Here is a 13,282-nt window from a genome sequence, read left to right on the forward strand (position 1 = left end):
TGTATTTTTCCAGGAGAAGGTCCATGACTTTTGCCTTATCAAAGCACCATATACCATATGGCAGACAGAGGCGACCAACCACAACCCGTAATCTTCTCTACGTTGGTGGCTCTCAGTGCTACTCCCACATCAACACAGTTACTCCCCAGGGACAGTCAGTCCAGAGGGGCCGGCAGGTCTGATCTGAGTGGAATGGGGACCCCGTCCTGGGTGGAAGACGACCCAGGCCCAGAGCCCGTTTCCTCACCTGCAGCTGGGCGGCCGGCAGGTTGACGTCAGCGATCATTTCTGTGCAGGGATGTTCCACCTGCAGCCGGGGGTTCAGCTCCAGGAAGTGGAAGCTGCCGTCCTGGCTGTACAGGTATTCGACCGTCCCCGCGCTCACGTAGCCCACGGTCTTGGCCAGGCGGACGGCACACTGCAGAGCAACAGAGACTGGCTTCTTAGTCCCCCACCCAGTGCAGACGGAGGGCCTGCTATATGTCAATTCCTGGGGGACCACACAGCTCGTACTCCGACCCACGCCAGGCTGAAATCACATCCCCAGGGGCCCCCGGTTTCTTCCTGGGTACCAGCCCACGTTAGCACCTCGGACCACGGGGAGCTCTCGCTGGCTCTGAGCTGGGACGGCCCCCCTGCGCTGCCCCCACACCCAGCTCCGCAGACCCACCTGCTCCATGAACTCGAACACGACCGGGGTGGCGATGGTGGCAGGCGCCTCCTCGATGATCTTCTGATGGCGCCGCTGGATGGAGCAGTCTCGCCCGAACAGGGACACGGCGTTGCCATACTGGTCGGCGAGGATCTGCACCTCCAGGTGCCGGGCATGCTGGGCCAGCTTCATGAGGAAGACGGGGGAGCCCGGGATCTCGCTCTGCACCTGCGGGGAAGGCAGAGCCGCTGGGCAGGAAGTTCTCCACAGGGAGCAAGAGACGGTGCCCTCCACGGTCCCCTAGTCTCGTGTAACATGCTCAAGACATGACATTCTTGGAGCTTTAAATCCAACGGTGTGAAAATACATAACGCAGACAGTGAAACTTCCCCACAACCCATCCCCCAAAGATAATGTGCCGTTAAGGGTTGGGTAGGAATTGGTTAAGAGTTTAAGGTACTGTCGAGAGTTAACGTGGTTGAGAATTAGTGCTGCCATGGTGTCTGCTGGGCACTACACTTACCAGGGTGATCACTTCATAAATCATATAAATGTCTAATGACTACGTAGTAACCTGAAACTAACATAATATTGTATATCAACTATAACTGAAAATATTTTAATTATTTTAAAAATGCCCTGGACAGGGTGGCTCAGTTGGTTGGGCGTCATCCCATGCATGGAAGGGTTGCTGGTTCAATTCCCAGAGGGGGCATATGGTCTGGGGGAGGAGTGTGTGCATCAATGTTTCATTCTCACATCGATGTTTCTCTCTCTCTCCCTCCCTCTCTCTAAATAAATATAAATTAATTGATATAAACAATTTTTTTAAAGTTACTGGCCCTGGCCGGATGGCTCCATTGATTGAAGCATCGTCCTGTACACCAAAAGGTTTTTGGCTCAATCCCAGCTCAGGGCGCATTTGGGAGGCAACCGACTGGATGTTTCTCTCTCACATCAATGTTTCTCCCTCTCTCTCTCCCCCCTTTTCTCTCTTTAAAATCAGTAAGAAGCATATCCTCAGGTCAGAATTTGTTTAAAAAAAGATTCCCTGCATAATTTTTGAAACATTGTCAAAAATAGGCACAATGTTTTAATAGTGGAAAACCAGCTATAATTAAGTAAATATACAATCACAGCTGACCCTTGAACAAATCCGGGGTGATGAGCACGCAGTCGAAAATCTGATTACAACTTTTGATTCCCCCCAAATTTAACTACTAATAGCATACTATTGACTTTACTGCTAACATAAGTAGTCAATTAAACATGTATGTGTATATATCATGGTAGTACATAATAAAATAGACTAGTATCTATATATTTTATTATATGCATTCGTGACATACTTTTACTTCCTTTTTTAATATTTCTAGGTTATGCAGTTCATCTATGAGATCTTTCAAGTTGTTGAAAATCTCCAAAAATTTTTTTAATGTAGTTACTGAAAAAAACCATGTGTAATTCAACCCACCCAGTTGAAACCCATGTTGTTCAGGTTCAACCATACAGTTCCTGCAATAAAAAGGGACCATCTAGAAACATTAAAAATACCAAGACTGCTACAATTTACACAACATCCCCTCTATTGATAGACAAATATAGTCAGAAACAGATATTCTGACCCTGCTGCCAATGCCCTCACAGTTGTGACACAATAATGCTGAAAGGAAGAATCTGGCCCGGCCGGCGTGGCTCAGGGGTTGAGCATCAACCTATGAACCAGGAGGTCTCGGTTCGATTCCCGTCAGGGCACATGCCCGTGTTACGGGCTCGATCCCCAGTGGGGCCTATAGGAGGCAGCCGATCCATGATTCTCTCTCATCACTGATGTTTCTCTCTCTCCCTCTCCTTTCCTCTCTGAAACCATTAAAAATAGACTTAAACTGTTTAAAAAGAAAAAGAATCTGCTGGCCAACACATGGAGAGAGGCAATTCCCAAAGATGAGAAACAACGCAAGCGCGGCTCACCTGTCGGAACAGGATGGGGAAGTCCTCGGCACTCTCCGCCTTCCGGATGCCTTTCCCGCCGCCGCCTTCGGAAGCTTTGATCATCAACGGGAAACCAATTCTTTCCGCTGCCTGGGAGGCAGAGGACAAACAGACCCCTTTAGAAGTTAGACGTGGCCGCCGCCAGCAGGACAGGCAGACGTCCTGGCACCCGGTCCCCCCGGCCCTGCGCTTACCTCCAAGCCCTCGTCTATGTCCTTCACACAGCCGCGGTTGTACACGTCTTCCGGGACGCTGATTGTCTTCCCCTCCTGCAGGCCATCCTCTGCCCACGCCACCGTCAGGCCTGCAGAGTCGCAAAGGAGGCTGAATCGTCCACGGACGGCAGGGGCCACACACAACACAGACACCGCGAGGCCCTGGCTCACCAGAGCTGCTCTAGACCTGGCCTCCGGGCCAGCGGAACACAGACACAGTCCTTCGGCTTAATTAATGAATGGCTTTTCGTTTTCTTAAGGACCGACTCATCCCTGAGTGGGAAATCAAGCTTCAGAAATTCAGACTGAGCCCTGGCCGGTTTGGCTCAGTGGACAGAGCATCGGCCTGCGGACTGAAGGGTCCCATGTTCGGTTTTGGTCAAGGCCATATACCAGGGTTGCAAGTTGGATCTCTGGCCCTGGTAGGGGCACATGTGGGAGGCAACCATTCTATGTGTCTCTCTCACATTGATGTTTCTCTCTCTGTCTCTCCCCCTCCCTTCCACTCTCTCTAAAAATCAATTGAAAAATATCCTTGGTTGAGGATTAAAAAACAACAAGAACCCGAAATTCAGACTGAGTCTACCAAGAACACTGTATTAACCTGAATCTTAAAAAAAAAAATCCCAGTTCTACCCTATGGAATCATTAATATGTGAATCATTATTTTCCAAACCCTGTGAAGATTTTTTAAAAAAAATAAACAATAAGAAAAAAACACTTCCCATCCCAAATTTAAAATTCAATCTTTAGAAAAAAATGAAATTGAATAGGAGACTCCTGAGACTTTTTTCCCATTTATTTTTATATAAAAAGGTATCTTAGAAACCCCCCTATAAAAAATGTATCCTAAGGAAATGATTAAAATGTACACAGAGATTTAAACATGAGATGATCAAGCTTCCAGTGCCGTTAGTAGTTTTAAGTTAGAACAAAGTAAACTGGAAACAACCTAAATGTATAACTAGAGAGGACTGTGAAGTAAATCATGGTGCATCCGTATGAGATAATCCTAGGCAGGCATTTTAAATGTTGCAAAGTATGTTTATTGGCATAGAAAGATTAGTGAGAAAAAAATTAAGTCCCAAACTTGCAAACATAAGATCGCTGGGTTTTTTAGAGGCTGTGCTTAGCAAGAAGGCTGGGAAGGTAGACAGACACCTAAAATGCAGCCAGTGTTCCCCACTGAGTCACAGGATTATAAACGATTTCCATTTCCTTTTTTGTATGCCTCATATTTATTTTCTAAGTTGTCTACAGTGCAACTGTGCCCCACGTGCTCAATAACTTTAAACGTTCAAATGAGAGAGTTAAAAAGCACGCTCTGTCACCCGCTCTGCTCCCATTAGCCGCACTGGGCCGAGGAGTCCCCGAGTGTGAAGCTTGGGGTCCCTTACCGCTTCCACTCCAGGGCAGCGTTGGAATCTGCAGCGTCTGGGCCACGATGGTGGAGGCGATCTTATCTCCCAGGGCCCACATGGCCTCGCTGGGAGGGCCTGAGGGATGGGGGAGAAGGGGGGAGGCAGAATCGAGTCAGCCACCAGTCCCTCACAGCCGAGTGCTGTGTCCGGTGAAAGAACAACATTCAGGTCCAAGCGCTCAAGGAGTTTAAGGTCAAGTCAAGGGAGCAAACAGCCTGTTAGTCTGCTACGTCGTCATCAGTCAACTTTCAGCGCCCGTGGACCGTGCGCCTGGTCTGAGTTGCAACCTAAGCTACGGGACACACACAAAAGTCACTTTGAGGCGGGGGAGGCAAAAGAGCGAGACCAAGAGGGCCAGCTAGCACCCAAAAAACTAGACCGGGGTGAGCGGGCTTTTCCCATCATGAGCCAGATGGGGAATACACTCAGCTTTGCGGGCCTGCTGGTCTCTGCCACAAACATGCAGCTTTGCCAGGGTGGGTGAGAGCAGCCACGGCAATCCGGAAGTGAATGAGCAGGGCCATGTTTCAATAAAACTATTTACAAAAGGCAGGCAGTGGGCGGGATTCGGCCTGTGAGCTGTATAGATTGCCAGCTTGGGGGCTGGACCACCAACCTCCAGAGAAGCTACAACTGAAGGAGAATCCTGTGTGACAGCCAATCAAAGACCAAGGACAGAAAAAACATCAGTGGGCACGGGTCGCCAGGCTGAGCTTAGAAATAGCAGGTGCTGATCTGCACTGAACTGCTTCACACAGAAGTCTGTGTGGTGGCCCCAGAGGTAAGTGAGAGCAAAATGACTCCCCCTAAACCATGCGAGGATGTCAGCATAATTACAGAGTTTACAAATATAGCCACAGATAATAAGCATCGTTTTACCTAATAAAAAGTAGAGATGAGGGGCTCTGGTCCCAAGGGATTAAGGCATTCCAAAGGCCTGAGAACAGCCCCCGAAATGGCCTTATAAAAAATGTAACCTCCAAACCCTAGTGATAAATCTGAACACGGCTGCTATCTCAGTACCAACAGGAACACGAGCAGAGGTCAGCTTGCCCCAGCATCATTCCACTGTGGAAACCATGGTAACGGCTCCATTTCCCTGGGCGCCAACCTACCCCTGGACTGACTTGCTCCTAACCATGAATATGTGAGGTGGAAACACCGAACTGACCGCCCACCTTACAGGGCTGCACGTGAAGAGAATCGGACCCGGAGATGAGTCCCGTCAACACCCCGATCCCCACGTATCGGAGGCAGACACACTCTACCTAAGAAAGCAATGTGGTCCTTGCACAGGAGCTCCGGAAGCTTGGGGTTTTCAGAAGCATGGCCCCAGCCAGCCCACACCGCCTGCAAACACAGAGAGGCAAGAACGGAGATCATCCTTCACAACCAGGCCTCCCCGCCCTCACCCCCCCAACTTCCCCCCCAACCCACCCCCATCACACACCAAGAGCTCTTTGCTGGGTCACATCAGCCCTGGATTTCAGGGTCTCTAGGACCCGGCTCCTCTGCCCCTCCCAAGTGCAGAATCCAGCTGCCCCAGGGCTCAGGGCATCGCCCCAGGGGCAGACTGGGGCGCCGTCCAACCTACCTGCACGGGGATCCTCTTGGCAATGTCCACGATCAGCTCCACGTTGGCATAGTTGTTGTTGTTGGGCCCTCCCGGGACGGGGACGTACTGGTCTGCCATCTTGATGTACTCTGGAGTTAAAGGGAGAGAAAAGGGAGAAGAGCAGAGAGGCTGAAGTCAGCCGTGGGAAATCTGCAAGACACCCCCACATACGGCCAATGAAAGCATCACCAGGACGAGTCTAGGGTGACACTGGACAGACGTGTGTGATAATCAGAAGAAAACTGAACGTGACTTTATCTATGTAAAAATATGTGTGTTTAGCCCGGCCGGTGTGGCTCGGAGCGTCGACCTATGAACCAGGTTCAATTCCCGGTCAGTGCACATGCCTGGGTTGCAGGCTCGCCCCCCAGTGGGGGCTGTGCAGCAGGCAGCCGATCGATGATTCTCTCTCATCATCAATGTTTCTCTCTCTCTCCCTCTCCTTTCCACTCTGAAATAAATAAAATAGATAAATAAATAAATAAATAAATAAATAAATATATATTAACAATACGTGTGTGGGGACTAGGCCTGGAGGGAGCAACAAAAAGAAAGAAGCAAGTTATCAAGTAGTGAGATTAGAGGTAGGGTTTTATTTCAAACTCCTAAACTCTTATCTTCACATTGTTTTGTCATGAAAGAATACAATGTTTGCATATCCTCCAGTGAAGGTTAAAAAATATATATAAGATATAATGTTTGCTTCTAATCATGGTAAAAACAAACAATCATAAAATGGACCTTCTTGCTCATTTTGGGAGTGTACAGTCCAGTCGTGATAAGTCTATTCTTATTGTTGCGAAACAGAGCTCCAGATCTTTTCCAGTTCACAAACTTAAAACTCTGTGCCCATGAAACAACTCCCCCTTCTCCTCCCCTGCTCCTGGCAGCCACCATCCCACTTTCTGTCTCTAAGACTTGGACCTCTGTCTGTATGGACCTCATCTAAGTGGAATCAGACGGTGTTGGTCTTTCTGGGACTGGTTTATTCCACTTAGCATCACGTCCTCAAGTTTCATCCCTGTGACAGTAAATCAGTGTTTTGATTTTAACATATTCATGCCCTTAAAGCCAGACGTTCCACTCCAAGCCCCTGCGGAGGTCCTGGAGATCATAAAGTGAGGAGTCAGACCAGCCCCCTCCTCACCGAGTTTCTCTCTCCTGCGGGAAAAGACAGACAAGCAAACAAACAGGATCACCGCCCACTGCGGCAGTGCCTGGGCTCTGCGATGCGCAGGGAGGAGCGGAGACCGGAAGGAAGGTCGGCCAGGGAGGGGTGGAGGCCTGCTGTGCACTGAGCTTCAGGGAAAAACACTCAGAAAAGGGTCCAGGACACCCCAGGGCTCTGCGACAGGAAACAGCAAGGCCAGTCCAGGAACGGAGGCGGCCAGAGTGACTGGGACCCAGGGAGGGAGGGCGAGAGGCACGCGATGGCACCAGGAGGCCAGCAGGGGTTGAGGCCAACAGGGTCTGGGACTTCGCTCTGAGCATGATGGGAAGCCTCACGGGATAAGGCTGTGGACTCAGACAGTCCTGGGTCCAGCCTTGTCATGTCAAAGAAATAATGAGTGGTCCTGGCCGGTATGCTCAGTGGTTAGAGGGTCGGCCCGTGCACCCAAGGGTCAAGGGTTCGATTCCTTGTCAAGGGTTCGATTCCTGGTCAAGGGCACGTACCTGGATTGCAGGTTCACTCCCTGCCCCCTGTCGGGGTGCGTTTGGGAGGCAACCAGTCCTATGTGTCTCTCTCACATAGATGTTTCTTTCTCTCTCTCTCTCCCCCTCCCTCCCTGCCTTCCACTCTCTCTGAACAGCAATGGGGAAAAAACATTCTCAGGTGAGGATTAACAAAAATAAATAAAATATGCTAATAATAAACGGAGCCACTTTAAAATGGAGCCGGAGCTGCCAAGCAAGAGGAACTGCCTTCCACCTCTTCTGCCTCAAATCTTTGGAATGTTGAAAAGGGCAAAATAACCTTTGGACTGGGCCCAGGACAACACTGTGTTGCAAAAAAGAAACTGTTTGCAAAGATAACAAGAAAGCGGTTATTATGGCTACCGGACTGAAGATTAAGAACATCGTTCAGAATTAACATCACTATAGTATCTGCACCAACAGAAATGCCTTCCTCCTATTGATGTAATTATTCCCCTTCCCTTTCTCATAACTACCCCTGCTTTTGTATCCTAATCCGAACCCCCTTTGGGCTTCAGTCTGAATCAATGCATCTGGAATAGCTATTCTTGGGAGATCTCACCCGCATTTTGCCTCTCCCTTTGAAAATGAATAGTCGCATGCCGTTTGTATGACCCTGGGCAAGTGACTTATGTCCCCGTGCCTCAAGGGAGCCAACAATCAAACCTGTCCTCGCCGTTCCCTGTGAGTTAAAAGGAGGCTGCATCAGGGTAGGGCAGAGCCTGGGGCCTGTGCCCAAGGTGGAGAGGTGGGGAGGTGGGGTTCAGGGGACAGGGCTGAGGTTGCTGGTGATAAGGACAGCACTGCAGCCTCGGAAGCATTATAGGAGCGGCCGACAGGACCTGAGCTGTGTTTTTAAAAGGTCCGTTTGCCTGCTGTGTAGAGAAGGGTCTGTAAAGGGATACGTTGCTCTGGGCAAAAAGCAAATTGTCCAATACCTATAGAATGATCTAGGCCAGTGGTCGGCAAACTGCGGCTCGGCAAGCTGCTGCTCGCGAGCCACATGCGGCTCTTTGGCCCCTTCAGTGTGGGTCTTCCACAAAATACCGACTTCTGCGCATGGGTCACAAAGTTTCAATCGCACTGTACGTGCGCGTCCGCACGTGGTATTTTGTGGAAGAGCCACACTCAAGGGGCCCAAGAGCCGCAGTTTGCCGACCACGGATCTAGGCTAGTAGACACAGAGACAGTAAATGAATAGGCAAATGGATGAACAGATAACTGAAATACAGTGATCCATCGGCAGGAAAAAGCATCTGGAGGGAGAGACACCAAGCTGTGGCTACATGGACAGCGCTCACAGATGGGAATCCGCTGTGCACGTGAACCATCTGCACTTTTATAAGACACAGAGGTCACTCCTGTTATCAGCAGATACTTTAATTAAATGAAGAAGAAAAAACAAATCCAGTAAATGCAGGCTCGTGAGAGAGGTAGCCTGGAAGTCTGTTTGGGATCCAGAACGGACTTGCCCGGGTAGGTGCAGGTGAGGGCAGGTGGGGACAGGGCATGAGGGGCGGGAGCGGGAGGGAGTGAAGGCCCAAATACCTGCGTTGGCCTTGAGGTCCTCTGGAGTCACCATGACCACAAACCGGATGGCCCGCTCATTGCGGAACATCTCGTAGGCCCATCTGCGGATGGAGCGCATGCACTTCACGGCGGCGATGCCGTTGTTGGCGATGAGCACCTGGACAAGGAAACGGAGGAAGGGACGAGAGCTGCACACCTGCCTGCAACGGAGGCTGCGTGCCACCCTGGGGTCCATCTCATGGCTGCAGAGGCTCCTGGAGTACCTGGAGCACATGGCCCCACACAGGGCAGGTACTCTAAGTCTGAATGAATGGATAAACGGATGGATGGATGGATGGATGGATGGATGGATGGATGGATGGATGAATAAATGGCCAGATGGGTGGGTGGGTGGATGGGTGGATGCGTGGGTGGGTGGATGGGTGGATGGATGGATGGATGACTGGATGGATGGATGATTAATGGATGGATGGATGATTAATGGATGGATGGATGAATAAATTATTTTTGATGCGTTTGGCGCCATTGTGGTCACTTAACATTTTAGGAGTGTTTAGGACAGTGATGGCGAACCTATGACACGCGTGTCAGAGGTGACACGCGAACTCATTTTTTGGGTTGATTTTTCTTTGTTAAATGGCATTTAAATATATAAAATAAATATCAAGAATATAAGTCTTTGTTTTACTATGGTTGCAAATATCAAAAAATTTCTATATGTGACACAGCACCAGAGTTAAGTTAGGGTTTTTCAAAATGCTGACACGCCGAGCTCAAAAGGTTCGCCATCCCTGGTTTAGGATGTACTAAGCTACAATACAATGTATTTCATTTCATCTTCGAAACAGCCCTTTGAAAGAGATTGTATTATTATCCCTATTTGGGAGTGAAGACATTAAAACTCAGAGGAGTTAAGGCACTTGCCCAAGGTCGCACAGCTGGTAAGTGGCAGAGCTGGGACCCCAGCCTTCCAGTCTGGCCTGTGCTCTGAACTCCACCCCCACCATGGCTGCCTCTGGGTGCTGAAGGTTAAAGGGCCCCGATCTGGTAAGGAGGAAAGGCAGTAATGCTGGCTGTCCCCGCAATAGAGAGCAACAGAACGGGTCCTGGCTTCAATTCCTCTTTGTATCACAAACGTGCCGTGCGGCATTAAACGGTTCCTAAAAAAATCAGGTGCCCGGCTTCAAAGCCCTGACTGACAAGAGCCAATCCATACAGGGGCAGGCAAAAGTAGGTTTACAGCTGTGAGCATGTGAAACACAGTCCATTCTTATATTATTATTTCTGTATTACTATATTATTTATTATTATTACTATTAACTTATTTTCGCCCGCCCCTGTATTTTAAGGCCCTTACATCGCTGACTAATCTTCACAACAAGCTCTGAAAGGCAAATCTCGCTGGAGAAGTGAGAGGTGATGGCCTTTGTTTTATAGAAGGGGAAACTGAGGCCCGATGTCACATCCCATGCGTGGCCACAGCAGACAGACCCCAGAACTCCTGCCTCGGGTTCAACGTACATACTTTCTCCCCTTTGAAAAATGGCAAGTTTGCCCGGGCTGGCGTGGCTCAGGGGTTAGAGTTGGCCCGTGCACCAAAGGGTTGCAGGTTCGACCCCCCAGCCCTGATTGGGTGCGTGCAAGAGGCAACCAATCTATGTATGCTCTCACATGGATATTTCTCGTTCTTTCTCTCCTACCCCCTTTCCACTCTCTAAAAAAAAGATAAATGGAAAAAATATCCTCGGGTGAAAATTAACCAAAAAAAAAAGGGCAAATTTTAGCTGTTTCCTTTCGTCACTGCCATTCTCGCCCACGGGTCTCCTCTCCTCTGAGGGGGCTGTAGGCCCTGGGAAGGCAGGGCTGGGCTTTATGCTTCCCTCCCTATAACCCAGAAAGCAGCCCCTTGCCAGAGGCACTGCGGGGTGCTTTGCGGAGCCCCCGATCTTGCTCAGAGGCCTCAGTCTCCTCCTCTGTGAAAAGCTCACGATCCCAGCACCCGGCACGTCGCACGTGCTCACCAAGGGCTGGCCCTCGCCCTCTCTCTGCAGCGTGAGCACCCCGTCTGCAGCTGATTCTCCACCCCACCCTGCCTGGCCTCGCCCAGAGCGCGGGACCCCATCTGTACCTTCTCAATGACCCGGTCCCCCCCAAAGCGCATGACAAACTCGGCTGGCGAAGCCACGGTGAAGTCTCTGTGCACGTCCACCCGCTTGTGTTCTCGGCCCCTCTTCACCAGGTGGAGTCCAGACATGCTGGGCCTGCGGAGGGAACAGGGCAGGCACGCATGAGCAAGGACGCCTGGGGTGCCAGGGAGGAAGTCGGGTGCCCAGCACCCATAAAACCAAGGTCCACACGGAGAAGCATTCATTTCCCCAGGAGACTCAAGAAGAGGCCAGCACACGAATAAAGCAGGAGCCGTCCCCAGACCCACCCCGAGCTGTACATTTCAATTTTTCATCTGAAATTAATTTCCACTTGATATGCCCATTGTTTAGGAACTCAACACTAAGAAGCTTGGCAGAGGGGTACAAGTGTATGATCAGGGAGGGAGGATCACATCCCAATACTGTAGACGTGTTCGACTGCAGTGATAACGTTCATACACCTTTCTGTGTGTACCAACATTTTACAACTGAAAACAACAACAAAAAAACGTATAATACAAAAAATAGGGGTTCCTTGCCCCACCCCCTCCAGATCCCGCCAGCAGAGGGATCGCTCTGTGCCATTTCCGCACAATGTGTGTGTGTCATCCCTCTGAGCCACCACCTGTGGCCCTCCTACCCTGAGAAACGAGGAATCAATGCTCTTACTTGGCCATCCCGTCCACGGCCCTCCTCCCGACCTCTCACCAGGGCCCAACTAGATTCTCTGTTCAGTGTTTTAAGAGTGAGATCATTACCCACAGGTGAGGGCTGGGTTAGATTTTCCTTCCTTTCTTTCTTTTTTTTTTTTGCCTGGAGTGAATGATTGTTTTCCTTGCACTGTTGCTCATTCCTCCCATTCCTTCTCGCAGTTTCCCCCAGCATAAGATCACTGATCCTCTCCACTGGTGACATCTTCCACTCTCCTTTCATCTAGACTGGCTGTTCTCTGGGCCCTCCCTCTGCTGACGTCCTTCCATTCTCGTTGCCTTTCCTTGAGATCTGCTCCCTAATTTGGGGGACCCCGTGGCTCCCTCTATCTTGGTGACCTCCCTGGTTTGGCTAGGGCATGTCCTCTAGTAGCTTCATCCAGTTAAAAGGAGGGCACCCTGGCAGGGCACGTGACGACGATGCCGCCCGACATGCCTGTCCTGCTTCTGGCTGCTTCTCCCTCGTCACTGTCATCCCAGAGTCACGTGGGTTCTAACGTGGATGTTTCCTATCTCCAATGGTGTGGCTCTTCTTGGTTTGCTCTCTTGTTTCCGTGGGAGACATCCTCGAGTAGCTGTCTAAGAAAAGGTCTTCAGGGAGGTAAATGTTTTGCAGCCACACATGTTCCAGAACTGTCTTCTGCCCTCACATGTGACCCTATCGCCCGGCCGCGAGCGGAATTCTAGAAGGGAAAACCTTCTCCTTCGGAGTTTTGGAAGCCTGGTGCCATTGTGTCGTGGCTTCCGAGGCTGCTAGAGCCAGAGCCATTCTGACCCTGGATACGTGGTGGGTGACCTGTTTTTCCATATCCAGAAGCTTAAGGGAACTTCTCCGTCCTCGGTCCTCACAGACTCACAGGGATGAGCTCAGATATGTGTCTGCTCCCAACTGTGGGGCCGAGTTTCCTTCAATGTGGAAACTCACATCCTGGACTTGGTCTTTAGGTATTTCCTCCATGATTTCCCTGCCTCCTTTTCCTCTGTTCTTTCCACAAGTCCTAAGACTTGGATGTAGAAATTGCTGACCTGGCCCAACAGTGTTCACATTTCTCCCTCTCCTACTTTCTATCCCTTTTTTTTTTTTTACTTCCTGGGCAATCCCTTCCGCCTTCTCCAGAGCAGTTTTTCACTTCTGCTATCGTGTGCTTACCGCCTCAGAGCCTGTTTCTGGCCTGCAGATGTTCCTTTTTGTGCAGCCTGCATGTGACATCCTCGCCAACCTCAATGAGAGGATCAACAACAGCTTTTTCAAGTTCTCCTCTCCTAGTACGCTTTCTGTTTCTCCCACGTGTCCTGTGTCCCTTG

At 50.2% G+C, this 13,282-nt stretch overlaps 1 protein-coding gene across 4 annotated transcripts in view; it reads right to left on the bottom strand.

The window, feature by feature from the left end:
- ACACB (acetyl-CoA carboxylase beta) overlaps positions 1 to 13,282 on the bottom strand; it is an 85,171-nt gene that overhangs the window by 39,339 nt on the left and 32,550 nt on the right. For all 4 annotated transcript variants that reach the window (XM_059676692.1, XM_059676691.1, XM_059676694.1 and 1 more), the window contains 9 exons: positions 11,249 to 11,381; positions 9,139 to 9,277; positions 5,875 to 5,984; positions 5,549 to 5,630; positions 4,257 to 4,355; positions 2,839 to 2,948; positions 2,624 to 2,734; positions 671 to 880; positions 248 to 418 (listed from right to left, as the gene is read on the bottom strand). In XM_059676692.1, the coding sequence (XP_059532675.1) occupies positions 248 to 418; positions 671 to 880; positions 2,624 to 2,734; positions 2,839 to 2,948; positions 4,257 to 4,355; positions 5,549 to 5,630; positions 5,875 to 5,984; positions 9,139 to 9,277; positions 11,249 to 11,381 (1,165 nt within the window). The remainder of the gene's footprint in view (positions 1 to 247; positions 419 to 670; positions 881 to 2,623; positions 2,735 to 2,838; positions 2,949 to 4,256; positions 4,356 to 5,548; positions 5,631 to 5,874; positions 5,985 to 9,138; positions 9,278 to 11,248; positions 11,382 to 13,282) is intronic.

This window comes from Myotis daubentonii, chromosome 19 (genome assembly GCF_963259705.1).
Source record: "Myotis daubentonii chromosome 19, mMyoDau2.1, whole genome shotgun sequence".
Taxonomy (NCBI): Eukaryota; Metazoa; Chordata; class Mammalia; order Chiroptera; family Vespertilionidae; genus Myotis; species Myotis daubentonii.